The 17936-nt window shown below is 40.9% G+C and overlaps 1 protein-coding gene across 5 annotated transcripts in view; it reads left to right on the top strand.

The window, feature by feature from the left end:
• igf2bp2 (insulin like growth factor 2 mRNA binding protein 2) overlaps positions 1-14918 on the top strand; it is a 46379-nt gene extending 31461 nt beyond the window's left edge. The window contains exons 5-16 of one of the 5 annotated variants that reach the window (XM_022740628.1): positions 473-536; positions 1587-1877; positions 2298-2432; positions 5307-5429; positions 7315-7450; positions 9245-9382; positions 9944-10012; positions 10780-10902; positions 11379-11453; positions 11669-11800; positions 12381-12494; positions 13969-14918. In XM_022740628.1, the coding sequence (XP_022596349.1) occupies positions 473-536; positions 1587-1877; positions 2298-2432; positions 5307-5429; positions 7315-7450; positions 9245-9382; positions 9944-10012; positions 10780-10902; positions 11379-11453; positions 11669-11800; positions 12381-12494; positions 13969-14067 (1499 nt within the window). In that variant the 3' untranslated portion in view covers positions 14068-14918. The remainder of the gene's footprint in view (positions 1-472; positions 537-1586; positions 1878-2297; positions 2433-5306; positions 5430-7314; positions 7451-9244; positions 9383-9943; positions 10013-10779; positions 10903-11378; positions 11454-11668; positions 11801-12380; positions 12495-13968) is intronic. The other 4 variants (XM_022740631.1, XM_022740630.1, XM_022740629.1 and 1 more) reach the window with 4 other exon arrangements.
• The last annotated feature ends 3018 nt before the right edge of the window (positions 14919-17936 follow it).

Below are 17936 nucleotides of genomic sequence, written 5' to 3'. Positions count from 1 at the left end.
CCCGAAAAATGACAAAGATTATCAACCCATTATCAAAATAGTCGCCACACTTGAATCAAAGTCACCTTCCAGTCAGACGTTTTCAAGTATGTGTGACTGAGCAGTCCAGGAACACAAATCTTCCAAAGGTGTGTGTCTGTTGAACATTTCATTTCAATCACAGATTGCTCGCTTTGTTTCGGCTGTCATGTGAAACTTAAATCCGTTATTGTGCAAGAGGCAGAGAGTCTGTTGTGTTAAGCAGCTCCTGTCTGTAGAGGCAGCAGCGGGGTCTGGAGGGCAGCCAGCGTGGTGATGGCTGTAATGGATTCACACAGACAAGTGGCTCTCAGGGTCACCACGGGAACCTGGACGCGTGTCTGACTCACCTATACGGCAACAACAAAGACCTGTTACGTACATGTGTAAATGTGGCCCCTGTCTCACGTTTTTGCCACCCCCCCCCCTTCTCTCTCTCTGTCTTGTTTCACAGTGAACACTGACACAGAAACAGCAGTGGTGAATGTTACGTACGCAACCAAGGAGGAAGCTAAAGTGTAAGCAGCAAAAAATAATGACTCTGATGCAGCCAGGTTGTAAGAGCAAAACTGGAGATATACTTGCTTCTTTTTTTTTTTTTGTGTGTACGCACAGACAAGCAGCTGCAACACGAGCAGTATTGTTCACATACCTGTCTGTGTAAGATGATGGCAGAAAAAAAGCAGCAGTGGCAACAACGTTATTTACAGTATATCCACACAAAGCTGGCTAAATTTAAAAATCCGTCCTTTTTTTTTTTCCATTTCCGCACGTCTGTCCGCACTTCGCTAGCGTCTTTTTTTTCTCATTCAGACCTTGAGACTTTTAAAAATGGTCTCAAATGAGTCTTTTAAAGGGAAAACTGAGCATTTGGAAAATGATGACATTAATCTGCCCAGTCCTTGTGGGCAGGTGTGCAGCAGCTGTAGTTAAGAGGACAGCCTCTAACTTTCTCTGTGATCTCTCATTATAAATGTCAATACTTCTGTTCACATAGCACAGTGGTTCAATTAAAATGTGTAAATGGGAAAAACTAAATTGTTTTTTGAATGTTTGTGTTTCCACTCTGTACCAGATGTTTGGTGTGATGTGCAGTTTCGATGTTTGCAGACAGAAAACAGGATGGCAAAAAAAAAACAAAAAAGGAGATTTAGCATTCCAGTGTGGACAGACGTCTTCTTTTTAAAGTTAGCAGGCTTAGTGTGGACATTGTTTTAGTTTCTCTTTAAAAATTGTTGCTTGTTCAGTTTGCTGCTAACCTAATTTCATATCCTTAAACACTGCGTCTGCTGTTCATTTGCTTAAATGCCTCCAACAGCAGTTTAGTGTTAATTTCTTAGGATGAACACAAACAATTCTCAGAAGAAAGGCAAGATACATGAGGTAGCATCATGCGCAAACACAGTTACGAGCAAGTATATCAGAGTCTTAAAGAGTCAGCCAATCAGTTTCTTGAAGAAGCTTCAAATTATAGCATTTTGCAAATTCTCACTCAAGAACTCGCACAAACCCTCCGTACTGATATGCCATTGCTTCCTTGTCCTCCCCTTTGCTCCTTTCTTCTCCAGAGCCATTGAGAAGTTGACAGGACACCAGTTCGACGACTGCTCCTTTAAGGTGTCATATATAATGGACATGGATGCTGCTCCACCCGTCCAGGCTGCCCGCACACGGCGCGGGGGCCGATCGTCCCGGGACCAGGGCGCCTCTCAGCCAGGGCCCTCGGGAGGCTTCGGCGCTCCACGCCCTAGACAGCACGACTTCCCCCTGCGCATGCTCGTGCCTACTCAGTTTGTGGGAGCCATCATTGGCAAGGAGGGTCTCACCATCAAGAATGTCACCAAACAGACACAGTCCAAGTAAGATAACCTGATGAAGATGATGTATACAATAAAAGTTTTACGTCATCAGATACATCTATCTATCTATCTATCTATCTATCTATCTATCTATCTATCTATCTATCTATCTATCTATCTATCTATCATACGGAAAAGGTGACTTACAAGATCAATCATAATGAATAGAAGATGGAAAAAAAGATGGGCCCTCTTCAAATTAAGCAAAACTATAGTAATAATTATCCTACAAATGTCAATGAAACATCAGACGGATCATTTTTGAGAAGATGATTTAAGTAGTATACATGAAATGATAAAATAAACATAAAATTAAATATTAAAGCTTTTTATTTATTAAATACAATTATTTATTATTTATTATTTTTTATTTGATTTTCTCTCTCTCTCTCTCTCTCTCTCTGCCTCCTCCTCCCTCAGGGTGGACATCCATCGGAAGGAAAATGCAGGTGCAGCAGAAAAGCCCATCACCATCCACTCAACACCCGAGGGCTGCTCCTCCGCCTGTCGTATGATCCTGGACATCATGCAGAAGGAGGCCAACGAGACCAAGACGTGAGTCGGCACTTGAACATACACAAACAATCGCAAACGCGCACATAAGCACACTCAGATGTGCTTATGCATAGCATGTATACGATCCCACAGGGAGATTAGCCATAATGTCTGCAGGGCTGTAATCTTATCCTTTAACCTGCCTGCACACCTTTTAATCTCACTGTGCATTCTCCCGCTTGCACCATTAACACAGTAAACACAGTGCACACGACACACCCGCATAGTCTAACACGTGATCGCAGATTAGCATTTAGGAAACGAGGCCAACGTGTCTAATTAGGTTTAATACTTTTAACAAGACACTGCGCCTTTTAAACTCCTGAAACTTCTGCTCGATCTGAGGATCAACACTCACCTTTAACACATCATACCAGTGTTTGTCTTTTTATTTCTTTTATCGAGTGTTGTTTCATTCAGAAGAATTGAAAGATCCAGAAGAAAACTGTTGCATTTGATCATAAAAATGTTTCCACAGCCGTTCTTTTCCTTTTCATTTGCATAAGATGTTTTGTCAGAGGTTATTTATTTTGTTGTTACATAACACACATAATGCCGCACTTTGCTCGCTGTCCACCTCCTGACATCCAGAGCAATATAGAGCTTAAAACTTTGATGCCACATTTTCTCTTGTTTGCTAGGATGACATTCAAGCCGGGTATCACACTGTTAAAGGAGCAGTTCGACATTTTGGAATTTATGCTTAACAACTGGAAAAATGGGGGAAATAGGAAATGTTAAAAAAAAAAAAACAATCTGATTACAACATGCAGAGACGTGTAGTAAGTGGGCAGTCACTCTAAATGTCACCAATATTTTCCTTTAAATTAAAAAACACAAAAAAAGCAAAAAAAAAAACTGCTCTCAGCGCTTTTGTTGAGTTTAAATTTAATTGTTGTACATTTCTTTTGTCAGACGTGTCCACCAAATGTATGTGATACTGTATGATCTAACAACAAGAAATCAGTCAGCTCAGTCTGTGCAATCATTAATCCTACTTTCAAAAGTCACAATAGCTTCCACACCTCTGATGATGTGTGCTGACCAAACAACTGAACTGTTGACCCTGCCTGAGTGTCACACCTGCAGAAATGACGACCTCCACGCTGTAATTTGACAGAGTCTGAGGAGGCTGAGCGCCCAGCTTGACTCGACCCACTAAACTCACAGGCAACGTCATCTCCCCCCTCTTGCCCCACAGCTCACCCCAAACTAATTTCACCCTGCAGCACAGAGCTACACATCCAGATTATAGCGTGCCCTGACCTGCCGCCCCCTCCCCTACACACACACACCACACACACACACACACACACACAAACACACACATACCACCTCCACCATAACTATCAAGTCTGTGACCCAGCCCAAAAGAAACCCCCAGCATCTGGTTTTCCCCTCCACCACACCACACCCCGCCACAAACACTCACACCCCACAATTGTCCTGCAGAACAGAAATATAGATTACACAGAAATTATACGCCTCCTATTTTAATAACCTATTACCATCCCATCTACACGTTCATACAGACACCCGGGGCTTGATTTTTTTTTTTTTTTTATGTTTTTTATTTATTTTTTTATTTATTTTTTTTTTATAAACTGTTACACTTTATGTCATGGGTCTGTTATTTTCCAATAATTTCATAAAAATTTCTTTAAAAAAAAAACTAATTTGGCAAAACATTTTAGGGAAAATAGTGACAAAGATGATAAATGAATAAAACTTTTATTTTTGAGTCATGCATGCAACAATCCCCAGTCAGCTGAACAACTTTCAAAACAAAATCTTCAAACCTATATAGTCTGCAACAAATTCCATGTACCATGGGAAAAATAACTGACACATCTGAGTAAATATTAATTGGATAGTAACACAATATATTTTCAATGAATTTGAGGCAAAGCTGGAGACTTAAACGTCAAAATCAAACAACCTTTCCATTTTTGCCCATCTCTGCACCAGAATTCATCAGCATTTTTGTGAAGCCATTTCATGGAAAATTAACTCACCTAAATCATCATAATTTGTACAGTACAGCACTTCACCCAAATTACACCGCTTTCACAATCTGCTTTCCTCCTCAATATTTTTAAACATGCCAACTTCAACGGCCAGAGAAGAATAACAGTTCTCAACTAAAGGTCTTTGGCTTCCACATAAATGAAATTCAACCTTTATTCCTGCAAACTTTATTCTGTATATATGTTAGATGTAATGCTAATTTAGCAATAAAAATTCATTAGAGTTCCAGGAAACATTTAGATAAAGTACTAGAAAATTATGAGGGATTAAACTTTTTATTGTAAGGATGAAAAAAGTGTAATAAAAAAAATAATAATAAACAGTAGAAAAACAAAGTAATGCAAAAATCTGTAGTTTCACTGTTGTCACTTGCTTTTAGGAACATTGACACAGAGCTGTGCTTGTTGCAACAGCACCTTGTGTACTGTAAAGGGCTGTGATCAGGGGCAGAAAATCAGCATCGAAACAGCTTCTTGTAAAAATCTGGATATCTTTCTCTGAAATGTCTAAAAAAAAAAAAAAAAGAAAAAAGGATGAACTTTATGTTGTGGTTGGGCTCGTGTCTTAACATGGTTGCCCTGTGCTTACAGCAGCACTTCCAGCTGGGCAGCTATCCACATTCCTGTTCATCCCCACCACAGCATCACATTCCTCACACCACATCAGTGACACTCAGCAGAACTTAGCCTCTATCATCTCGCCTAACCTGTGTGTGTGTGTGTGTGTGTGTGTGTGTGTGTGTGTGTGTGTGTGTGTGTGCGCGCGTGCGTGCGTGCGTGTGCATGTGTGTGTGTTTGTGTGTCCCTACGTGTGTGTGTGTGTGTGTGTGTGTGTGTGTGTGTGTAGGACGGAGGACATCCCTCTGAAAATCCTCGCCCACAACAGCCTGGTTGGTCGGCTGATTGGGAAGGAGGGCCGCAACCTGAAGAAAATCGAAGAGGAGACAGGGACCAAGATAACCATCTCCTCGTAAGTCGCCCAGCCAAACTTCCCGCCTCCCTCTTTCACACACACGCCCACAGTGAGTGCTCCGCGGCTACACTGCCAGCACCTTCAGAGAAACCAAACACACACACACATACACTGGAGTGTTTGAACATTTTGGTGTGAGCGCTTGTGGAATAGCGGCGGTGACACTCCAAGTGACTCCAACCAGTGCACAAATAACATGCAGTGATTTCAACTCCTCGGTGCCACGCCTCCGTCCCTCCCCGCTCATTAGCCTTTTAGCATGTGGTTTCACTTAACTGAGTTGTTACAGCACAAATGTGAAGAGTTGATTACGGCTCCCTTCAATCCAGAACATGATATTAGAGAGGTGGCGATTACACCTCATTTAACGGACTGTGCTCATCAACCTTCATGTTCATTTATGGCTAATGAATTGCTGTGTCTCCATGAGCTCTGAGGATGTAATGAGCCTTGAGAAGGGAGACAGAGAGGAGGAGAGGGTCCTTTTGAGAAGAGGCAAACATTACATTCAGTATTGATGGTTCTGTGAAATCCTTTCAGGTTGTCCTCCACGTCTTCAAACACAGAGGGCAGAATAGATTGGGATTGCTTCAAAGGCCCAAAGCTGTTATCATTTGTGTATTGTCCAAGATAACTGCTTTGTGGTGCGATCGCTTATTTGATTCATTTAACAGACTTTTCTTTGTTTCAGAGCTGTTAAAAAAGTTTCAGTTTCGCTATAACTACTCTGCTATTTTCTCAGTAACACTGTGGTTAAGCTTTGGTTACCAGATCTAAGTGAGCATTGTCGTTGTTGAGCTCCGAAATCTGTGCTTTGCAAAAAAAAAAAAAACTGTTAGAACAACTTTTGGGGAAAAAGATTTTGAGCTTGGCGTGATTTCGCTGTTGCACAAAATTATAATTTCAAGCCAAATGTCTTCCTGCGGTGTTTTTACACTCTTGATATTCTTGTTCTTCTTTTCTCTTTAAATAATAATAACAAGAACGGATGAATCCATTTAAACTCTCACTGTTCTGATATTCACGTCCTGAAAATTGTTGCTTAAAGGGGCACTCCAGTTCTACAAATACTCTTCATGAGGAGCACTCAGCCTGTGAAGAGAGCTGTGTGACGTCTGTTGTGTCTCTGTTGCGGCTTTGAAAAGAAAATGACCCTGAACATGTCATCAGGGTTATCTTAGTTTGGGCTCGGAGACTATAGATTTATAACTCAAATAAGTTACAAACTAGGGATGTGGAATTGTAAGTTTAGTCATTTCTGACACTAAAGTATAACAGACATGCAGCTTAATAATGGGGAAGTGCTCGAAAACTGACCAAATATGGGTGTGTTACCTCGGCGACGGTCTGTTGTTCAATGTAATTAAACCCACTTTTAGTCACTGTACTGTAATGCGCTTCACCGGCTCTGCAGTCATGTAGTCATCTTGACTTGTCCGATGGTAAAACTCAAAGGTCATTAACATGTTTATCTCTTACAACTCTACCATCTGACTCATATAACATCAATGCATCGAGTTGCATGATGGGAAGTGTAGTATCCAGTGTTTTCGGAGCTTGACTCAAACCAGGGAGCTTAAATCTAAGTTTCTGCTGCCTCAGTTTTGACCATTCTTTTTCTGCGTCCCGTGAGTCCTCCAACTACTAAATTTCTTGCTTGCTAAGCAAGAAATTTTGATGCCAGTTTTGATGTTGATGATGCAGCCTTCAGTTAACGCTTACGTTAGATAAAAACAGAGACAGGAAATCCAATTAAAAGCAGCTCAGTCACCTCCACCTTCTGAGAAAACATGTGAGCAGAATATGAGTGTGCCTGTTCTCTTTATTTTTATTTGCATATTCATGTGCTCATTTTTGTGTGTGTGTGTGATCTCCCTCGCAGGTTACAAGACTTAACCATTTACAACCCTGAAAGGACCATCACGGTGAAGGGCATCTTGGATGCGTGTTGTAAAGCTGAGGTAGAGATCATGAAGAAACTGAGGGAAGCCTACGAGAATGACATTGCTGCTATAAACGTGAGTCATTTCCAGTGTGTATGTGTGTGTGTTTGTGTGTGTGTATGTTTGTGTCTTTTGTCTGTCTCATTTCTTATCCCAGGTTGACTCACATAGACTGACAGGTGAACAACAGAGAGGAGTGGTGATATACAAAAGATAATATCACCTCCCCATTCAGTACATGTTACCACCAGGATTAGCAATACCCGTTGTTGTGCGCTTGGTAAACGGATGACAGTAAATGATCGCTGAATAGCTCATCGGTGACTCGAGTGTTTGAGCACAGCATGTCTGTGGACGTGTGTGTGTGTGTGTGTGTGTGTGTGTGTGTGCGTGCGTGCGTGTGCGTGTGTGTGTGCGTGTATGTGTGGAGCCTCTGACTCATGCTCTCTTCCCCGCTGCGTGTGTCTGTGTTCCTGCTGTAACACACTGCGTTTCCCAGCATCCATCTGATATCTGTAGGCTGCTCTCTCGCCCAGCTCCTCTTTCACGCCGCCCTGATGACATCACTGGTGCTGCAGCCAGAGAGGTCAACCACAGAGGAAGAGAGATAGCGATGCTATCACACACACTGAACGCACAACACAGAGATGAATGTGGACAGTGTGATTGTGTTAAGGGTGATGTTGCTGAACTTGTGGAGAGACTCAGACTTAGCATCAAAGTGTCTGTTTTTTGCTGCTAGTTTTCTCCTTCATTTTCACTGTCCAAATATTGGCTCGGGAATAATCATCAAGAAGTAACACGCAGCATGCGGTTAAATTGTTCTGGCTGGCGTGAGCACTTTCTGGCACCTGCCAGGCTGAGCGTCTACAGTAAGCGGTGAGGGCCATCTAGCGTGATTCTGCGGATATTACACAAAGCTCTCTGGGAACAAGGAAGTGAAAGGAGACCGCGTGTCTTGTCACGGGCATGAAACCAGAATAGCTGACTTGACTTTGAGGGAAGAATATTTTTGTCAAGCAACAGCATACTGTCCTGTGAAAACCACGTATCTCAGAGCATCAACTTTTCATGAGCTAAAAAAAACAAAAAAACCCAAAAACAGCCTGGTTCTCAAATAGTTTCAGATAGTCCAGTGGGTTTTTGAATGGTTTATTTATCATAAGAAGTTGGAGAATTTTTTCAACCCATAAAGAAGCACGTTTATCTGAAACTTTTAAATTCACTAAATTTTGCGACACAAATAAAAGTAACAGTTTTATGTGGTGGAGTAAGTGGTAGTAAAGGAACAGGTCACACAACAAAAGCTGAAACCGCAATTTTCATTGTGAGTCAAACTGCCGATTAGTTTCCCAATAATTGGACAATAACTTAGCAAATGATATAGCGAGAAATGCATGTTACAATTTTCCAGAACACAAATATATTCTGATTACTTGTGTTATCCAAACAATAGTCCAAAGCCTAAACAATTTTGGTAATTATTGTTTTGTTTTTTAAAAATTAAAAAACAGGTTTAAAGAAAATACTTACAGTGAATGAGTCATTTATGTTTTCTCCTCATTTTCTCTCCCCTTCTCATTAGCTGCTGATTTTCCGTGTTGTGTTTTTTACTTTAATCTGTAGTGGTCAGTGTCCTCTTGCTGCAGGAATCATAACAACTTGCAAATGTCTGACGAGATAAAATCCATGTTAAAATCTGTTTAAACTGATCTGCTCCTTTATAAAAACTTGAAAAAAAACACCCAATCCCCCCCCCCCCAAAAAAATCAGTGAGCTTTAATGAATAATAATCCTAGTGTTTCGTCTTCTTTCTTGTAACTAATGGCTAAAATCTGCCTGTGCCTCCCTTCTTCTTCTTCTGCACAGCAACAGGCCAACCTGATCCCAGGCTTGAACTTGAACGCTCTGGGCATCTTCTCCTCTGGTCTCCCGGTGCTGCCCCCTGCTGCTGGACCACGCGGTGCAGTGCCCCCTGTTGCACCAGCAGGATACAACCCATTCTTAGTGAGTATGCCCTTTTTTTTCTGCACTCAACCATAAAAGGTTGAGGGTAATTTTTTTTTTTTTTTTTAAAAATGCCTCTTTTAGAGTGACTTTGCCAACATCGTTTTTTCTCGCCCAGCAAAATGATGCACAGCTCCTGTGGGGATTAGTTTTGACTTGTTATTGCAATTTGTTTCCAACAAATGGTAAACCAGGTTGCCCCTGAAGTGCTTTTTGAAAAAACAGTACTTTGTTGACTCAGGTCTTCCTGCATGATGTTGTATGCAGTCTGAAACAGCCAGAATTCCCCCATCTTCTCCAGAGATGAGTCAGTTTGTCTGTAAAACAAAGTCTCCACTCATTGCCTGATGAGGGCGAGCCAAAGCGGTGTGAGACAGAGTGTGAGAATGTATTTGCGTGCTTCATAGTCAAGAAAGTCAGTGTGTGATTCACTGTGAGTTTATGCCCTGAAATTCCCCCCTAGTGAGAGCCTGACTTGTGTACATGCATGTGTCTTTTAAAGTGTGCGTTTGTGAGTGTTTATGTGCCATCTGATCGGCCTGCTTGTCACTTCACTTTCAGAGTCACTCTTCACATCTCAGTGGCCTGTACGGGGTTCCTCCAGCAAGTGCCATCACCCACCAGCACTCAGTATGTTGCCTAAAATCTGCACTACAGTCAGTGTTGCCTTGGTGATCAAAGACTTTCCAGCTCATTTCTTGTCCTTTTGTGCTACTAGATAATTATTGTAATAGTTGGTGGCAATTTAAAACCACATTTGTTACACACCAGAAGCTTTGAAAAAGCCTCCCACTTGGGATGTAACAGTTTTCTTCCTCTTGCGTTGAGAAAAAAAATCCACCCACTTCCTTGAAACCTGCCACAGAATAGATAAATAAAGGAAGATATAGGACCAATCGAGACATACTGTAAATAACAGGCTGTTGCAACCTCTCAGTCAGCGTCTGTGTTGGACAGCGGGTCTGGCATTCCTGCATCCCATCGCCCAGTCACCAGAACACCACAAATATTTCTGGAAGGGGACTTTTCAGCCCAGAGTTGTGGCTCGTAAAAATTCACTTTATAAACCTCGAGTACATGAGTGTTACCATGCTAAGAAAAACAAAAACATAGGGCAACCATCTGCCCTAATAGGAAATATTCCATTCAGACTCGGCCAGAGCGGGATGTTTACCCAGAGAGAAAACCCTCACAGAGAGCTCAGTTTAGCTTTCGTTGCATGTGGTGTCATCGTTTTCGGCTGCTCTTCAAGTATCTGACAACTTAAATCAGAATTTCTGTAACTATTTAAAGTAGTTTCAAAGGTTTTTTTTCTCTGCCGCCATCAGCAAGGAAAGTTTAGTTAAAGTGTAGTAAAATATTTTTTTTCCTGTGTGGTCTTTTTTTTTTTTTTTCAGCAACAGGCTCCAGAACAGGAGGTTGTCTACCTCTTTATTCCAACTCAGGCAGTCGGGGCCCTGATCGGCAAGAAGGGCCAGCACATCAAACAACTCGCCCACTTCGCTGGAGCTTCCATCAAGGTGGGTTTTTACCAGACTTCAATGAGAAGGGGGGGGGGGGGGGGGGTGTGAAACCTACTCTCATCAACATTTAGAGTTGAATCCTCAAACACAAGTTACACATGCCTCACATTTTTCAGAGCTTCACATCGGGCATGAAGGTCGTTAAGTTGGTGAGTGCTGGCTGAGTCAGCAGCACTTCATGGACCACAGCTGAGGATGTTAGTTATTTATGGTCAAAAACAAAGAAGAAAAAGGAGATGACTAGTGAAGTGAGCAATTCAGAAAGCCCCTGAAGCTCCGTCTGGAGAGGTGGGACAGCTGGTCAATGCATCCTTGTAACGCAATGACAGGCAATTCGTGCTTTTCTCAGGATATTTGCAGGTTTCTCAGATGATTCAGTGGTTTGCATTGAATTACCACAGAACAAGAGGACCAGCTTTTGGCCAGATTTTCTCCTTTTTTGTCTCCATAACTTGTCTCTGTGTGTATGTCAGATTGCCCCAGCTGAGAGCCCAGACGTTACTGAGAGGATGGTTATCATTACTGGAACTCCAGAGGCTCAGTTTAAGGTAAAAAATAACCACTATGATTGTGTGCAGGAATATTCATATAAAAATGTGATTGATTCTGAAATTTTGGAGGAAATTGCTGTGTCTAAATTCATAAATATTTGTCAAAAATGATTCATTTGTCCTGTACAGTATTATAGTAAACAGCAGTGGATCACTGTGTGTCCCCATTTTCCCCAGTCTCTCCTTGCCTCATACCCTCCTCTGTATTCCAGGCCCAAGGTCGGATATTTGGGAAGCTGAAAGAGGAGAACTTCTTCTCAGCGAAAGAGGAGGTCAAACTGGAGACGCACATCAAGGTTCCCTCAACTGCAGCTGGCAGGGTCATTGGTAAAGGAGGCAAGACGGTGAGTTGTTGCTTGAATTGAACTAAATTATGGTCAAGATTGGAAAACAAACTGTTGCATATACTGACAATACTTAATCTGTGTCTAACCTAAGTCTTTTTTGGATACATCCATTGTTTTATATTTATTCAAATTGTGCATTTTTACATTTGGGATCCCCATAATTATCAGAAAACTTTGGCTTAAAGCCGACGTTAGTCAGCAGAGAAGAGAAGTTGTTCTTTGTTCAGCTTTTTATTTTTTCATGTTCATCCAGGAGACTGCAGTCTGAACTCTGCTTGGGAAAAACTCGAACATCTCTTTACTCAAAAGTAACTCACGCAGCTTTTAATTGAAATTAACCAGTATTTATATTTGCATAAGAACAAACACAGTAAATAAATGAGCAGCAAGTGTGCTCCTCACCAATGATTACTGCACATGATGTACCACCGTCTTTGCTCGGCTTCATCAGATACAGTTCACCATCATTTTGATACCTTGTCTCCCAGTGCGTGATGTCAGTGTGTTTTGTAAGTGAGGCTGCAGGTGACCGTCAGAGCAAGACGATGACCTCTTGACGTCTGTGTCTATTTTTCAGGTAAACGAGCTCCAGAACCTTACGAGTGCAGAGGTCATCGTACCGCGGGACCAAACTCCAGACGAGAATGACGAGGTCTTTGTGAAAATCAGTGGGCATTTCTTTGCCAGCCAGGTAAGAAAGAAAAACGAAAAAAATAATGACTGCATTTCTTGTTAATGCAGTGGCAACTGGGTGTGCAGGTGGTAGTGGTGGAGGATTTAATCCACAACAAACAAATGCACGACATGCATGTACTCATAAAACGTAGGATAATGTCAGTATTGATAATGCTCAAGTAGAACCCTTAATTTAGCAGCTGTATGTTTAATAACCACAAAATATGCTGATGCATGTTTCTTTTTGGAACTATCTCTATCCTCACCTGTTGTTCAGTTGTAGCATCATTTTTTCGTGTCAATGCTCAACTCGGCAGCCAGGGCTAATTATTATTAGTAGTTATCAACTGCAGTTGAAGTGCAAAAATAAGATGAAACAGAAATAAAGAAGTAGAACTTACAAGAAAAGAACAAAATAAGTAAAGTAAGTCAAACGATAATGTCTTAGATGCGATTGTGACAGGTTGGAGGTGGGTGGATCTGTGTAAGAAATTACTGTACATTGTGCCATTGGAGTTTAAGTACAAAAAACAATGATAAAGGTGTAAAAAACACACACACCCACACACACTCACACACACACACACACACTTCTTTCTATTCTCGGTGTATATATATATATATATATATATATATATATATATATATATATATATATATATATATATATATATATATATATATATACATACTATAGGGATATGAACTAACAACAATTTTTTTTTGACAACCCCAACTCAAGAAAATTGACTAACTTATTTTGGCGTTTACAACCGTATCACATGGTCTTAATCAGCAGATGGAGTTTGCTCAGTTGTTATGGAGATGGATCTATGCGTGAAATCATAATTGCTCCTCAGCTCTCACATCTGTCTCCATAGCAACTGGGCACCCTCTGTCTGTTGATGAAGACTGTGTTATATGGTTGAAAGTTCCAGAAAATCTATTGTTGTATTGTCAGACAACTATTGATGCCTGGCAATTATTTTGTTAGCATACAACAACTACAGATGCTATTAACCCATTAATCTTACACTTACCGAAGGTGCATTGTCTAAATACTAAAAAAGAATTAGATTTAAATGTAACCTTGTTTTTTCACTTCTGACCAGCTTTTTAAATTACTTTTACTCACGCATACTGAGCATATAGTAATACAATAATATCAAATGGACAGATACATAGAGTATCATAGTATAGTAAGGCATACAAACATCATAGTATAGTAAGGCATAATGTGCCGTTAATATAAACTTGACAGTTATCTATATATCAATTCTTACACTCTGAATTTCAGATACATTTACATATAGGGTTTAACCAAATGGATTTACATATAGGATTTAATTAAATCAGTCTTTTTTACTTTTCCCATTTTTTCACATTGTGGTGGTCCTTCCCTTTACTGTCCCTTTTTTTACATATGGACACCGTGTCTTGTATCGTCGCTCGGCTAACACCTCATCCTACATGTGATGTCTTTGCAACAGACTGCACAGAGGAAGATCCGGGAGATCATACAGCAGGTCAAACAGCAGGAACAGAAACACCAGCAGGGCGCCGCCGTGTCACCGCACCACTCCAAGTGACCAGCAGGGCGGCTTCAGTGGGCGCCAGCCAATGAATGTAGCCCTCCAAAACAGACAGAGACCTACCCAGACAAAGGCGAAGGCCAAGGGGGACATGCAGGGCAGACCAGCAGCACCGGGATCAAAACCAAAGAACTTTACTAGGGGGGAGACAAGTGAGAGCCAAAGGCTGAGGGCATTGTGTGCACTGCCAGCCCTGTGAGAGCAGATAGAGTGGGAGAAACCGTACTGATATAATACGACAAAAAAAGACCAAAAAAATCTATAGGAAAGATGGAAATGGCAGAGAATTGGGAACTGTTGTCTTCACAGTCAAAAAAAAAAGGTAAACAGGAAATAGTATGTCGCCCTGCATAACGTTATCTCTTTAGTTGGACTAACATAGGCCTAACAAATGGATAAAGCAACTGTATTAACATGAGCATATACAAGGCATTGTGATTGATATTTTGGGTTAGAATGAGAGCGAGTGACAATGGACCTTCTCTTACAAGAGTTTGAGATGAGATTAAATATCCTTAGCAGTATTAATACAGAGTAGAAAAGTATATTGATACACACTGAGAGTATGCACTGTTATTTTTCTACCAAAATGACAGTACGACTTGGTGTAGTTTTTAATATTTTGCTTGTTCCTGACATTGATCGGGCTGTGACAGCCACACAAAGCAGTTCCCCTTGTTTGTTCACACTTTAGGCCACTGAAATCAAAAAAGAAATCCCCTATAAGTAAATATGGTGAATGGTTCTGAGTCTTTGTAACAAGCCTGTGTGTGTGCCAACGCAAAAGATAACGTCCCTTTGAAATGTCTCTCACCATTCATATCTGATGCTACACTTATTTCTTTTTATTTCTTTCTTTTCTGCTAATTTCTGCTTCACTTTCTCATCACTCTCTCTCATCGGGCATCATGTTTTTTTTAATAGGGTAAAAATATTTGTTGTCAAGAAACACTTTTTTTCAGTAGCCTTTTGAGAACACTGCCACTTTCGCTCAACAGAGGTTAAAAGCCACCGAGGGATTTTTTTTTTTACCAGTAAACTGGTATCACTCTCCCATGCTGTACAGTAGTAGAATATATCTACATTCATGCTTGTTGTCCTGATATATAAAAAAAAATCAAAAGGATGTCTCTAAAGGCATTCTCCTCGACGATCAGAGCAAAAATTGACGTCTTAAAAAAAAAAAGAAAAAAAAGAAAAAAAAAAGGTGCACCTTTGCTTGTTAACAGGCAACCAGTTGTTTTTGAATGTGCACTGCCACACACTCGGCCTTATGAGGACGTCACAAGGGCCAGCACAAAATGTGAGCTGAGGGCCCAAAAAAAAAAAAGGGTGGGGTGGGGGTTGCAGACTTGTGGTGTGTGGAGTGGCAGTGAGGAAAATTTTTGGGGTTGGGGGGGGGGGGTTATAGGGAGGCACTGTATGACCTGTGGTACACACACAACCGCAAACGTGACCGCAGCGGCGTTTGGCTTTAACCCTCTCTTGTCAGGGAGCGTTCTAAAACGGCATGACAGCTGTGAATGTACAATATGCAGCCTTTTTAGAAAATATCGCCCCTGCCGTGTCCAGCAGGGCCAGGCCAGAGGCACAGACACGATTGTCATTCTCACTCTCGCTCTTTTCTTTCATCTTCACTTTTTTGCTGTTTTATTTTGGCGAGCTGGCCGCCTGCTCTACGAGCACGCTGGACACGCGGGTCCTGGTGTCCCTTTGTGCTTTACTTTGGAGACCATGGAAGCTTGTTGCCTTATTTTGTCACCTTTCAGACATCACCCATCAGCTTCATCTTCCAGACGCAAGGTTATTGCCAATACGCACAGCTTCCTCCGTGTGTGTGTATGTGTGTGTGCGTGTGCGCATGTGTGTGTGTATATATATATAAAAAGAGAGAGTAATATTTATGAATCTATTTTTTTCCTATTTTGTGATGAGAGCTATTGATAAGAAACAAAAAGAAAACAAAGTCCTTTTCTTTTTTTCCTCAGTGGGACACTGCCATATTATTTTGAAGGGAAGTGTTTATTTTCTTGAAAACTAGACTATGAATAATAATATAAATGAAAACCTGAAAAAATAGGAGAACAGTAAAGTGAACGACCGTGCTAACATTGGTCAGGATGTGAACAGTGCGCATGTCAGTATTGTGATCTACCTCAGGCTTCAGGGTACCTCAGTCCAATCTTTCATTTCCCCTTTTTCCACATTTTGTATGCCTTGTTAACCTTGTTGATCATTTTGAGCGTTTTTAATTTTCTTTTTTAATGAAAAAAAAAAATAGATCAAGAGAAAAGATCTACAGTAATCTCTAAGCTCTTCAGGTCCAGCTGACTAGTGAAACTTTGTAAACCGTAGTCAACTCTGTTGGACTGTCTTTGCCTGGACGCCAAACAACCTCTTAATGATACACGTCAAAGGATTTCCAAGTCGATTTTTTTGCTAGAAAGGAATGAAGAGCAGGATCTAAGGGGTACATACCTGTCCGAAGTGGTTCTGAATGTGGATGTTGTGTACTGATTTCACCATCAAAGAAAGACAAAAAAAAAAAAAAGTTACAAATCGGTTGATAGAAACAGAAACTAACCAACTGTACCTCCTGTTTTTCCCAACTGTACCTCCAGGTTTTTTGAGACTTAAAAAACAAAAACAAAAAAACAAAAAAACAAAAACAATGAAGTTCATTCACTTGTGAAAAAAATGCATTTTATAACAACCCAACCCAATCTTACCAGCTCTATTTGATAACAGCATACTCTGGGGTTGATTTGAAGAAAACACAAAGCTGCAAAAATACACTGACAGGACTCTTGAACATGGTGTAAAACCCTAGTCTTCTGTGTAGAGAATGTAGAACAACTCTAGTCGTTGAAATGTCACTGTGTACGACAAGATAACTGTATATCTGTAAACATGTACAATAGTCACACATAAATGCATCGTCTCTCTATAACACTTACCAGTCTGCACCTGCATTGTGCGAGATGGTGGGAGAAGTTTAGAGCGTCACAGCTTCCCTCAAAAATGACCTCTATATGCTTTTCTCATCAATCTACCAATATTATTTTAATTTTTTTTTTTTTTTTTGTGCTGTACATTTCAGAATTACCTCTCAGAATCCAAGGCTGACTTTAGTTACTAAAACCGATGTAGGGCAAAAGTATTAAATAAATGAATGATATAGTGAAAGTTAGTGTTTGTCTTTGGGGTTCTTTTGACTGTTGAGAGCTGATTTTTAACTTTGGTGGGCAGACTGTTGTCATCAGATAAGGTGGATCATTTTTGTCCCAGTGAACACAAACTAGCAGTGCTAAAACAAATAAATAAATAAAACATAAAGGTCTATGAAACTCACACAATGCCTGAGGCTGTTTCAGCAAGCCTCTCCACAGCCGGTACAGTACCTCATACTGATGACAATAGCTCACCAGACCTGATTAAAATACCCTGACCTTACCCACACGAATGCAGTACGGTGCTTCTACTCGAACGCATGACTCCTGTGGTGGTCTGCTTCACTGTAGTAGGGCATGTCGAGGAGGAAACGGCTTTCCACAGTAGCACTGGAAATTGTAGTTTGTCAGTCATGGTTTGTTTGATTGTCAGGAGTAGTTTTTTTTTTTTTTTTTTTTTTTTCTTTTAAGAGCAGTTTTGAAGTTGAGGCTCTTTTCTTGCATTGCGGAGGACTCTTCAGACCTCTGTCTCTCTTATGTTTTTGGCTCTTTATAAGCGCAGGTTTCCCTCTAGCTGGTTCGGTTTTCGCTGTGGTGTTGTGAGCGGAGCATCCTGGTTGTTGAGACATCTGTGAGGCAACCGCAATCTGAGGCGAAACTTGTCAAGATGGTAGTAAACTTTTTTTTTTTTTTTTT

The sequence above is a fragment of the Seriola dumerili genome, unplaced genomic scaffold (genome assembly GCF_002260705.1).
Source record: "Seriola dumerili isolate Sdu_G_001 unplaced genomic scaffold, Sdu_1.0 BDQW01000052.1, whole genome shotgun sequence".
Taxonomy (NCBI): domain Eukaryota; kingdom Metazoa; phylum Chordata; class Actinopteri; order Carangiformes; family Carangidae; genus Seriola; species Seriola dumerili.
Note: the sequence above shows the minus strand (reverse complement) of the source record. Positions and strands in the feature narration are given on the sequence as shown.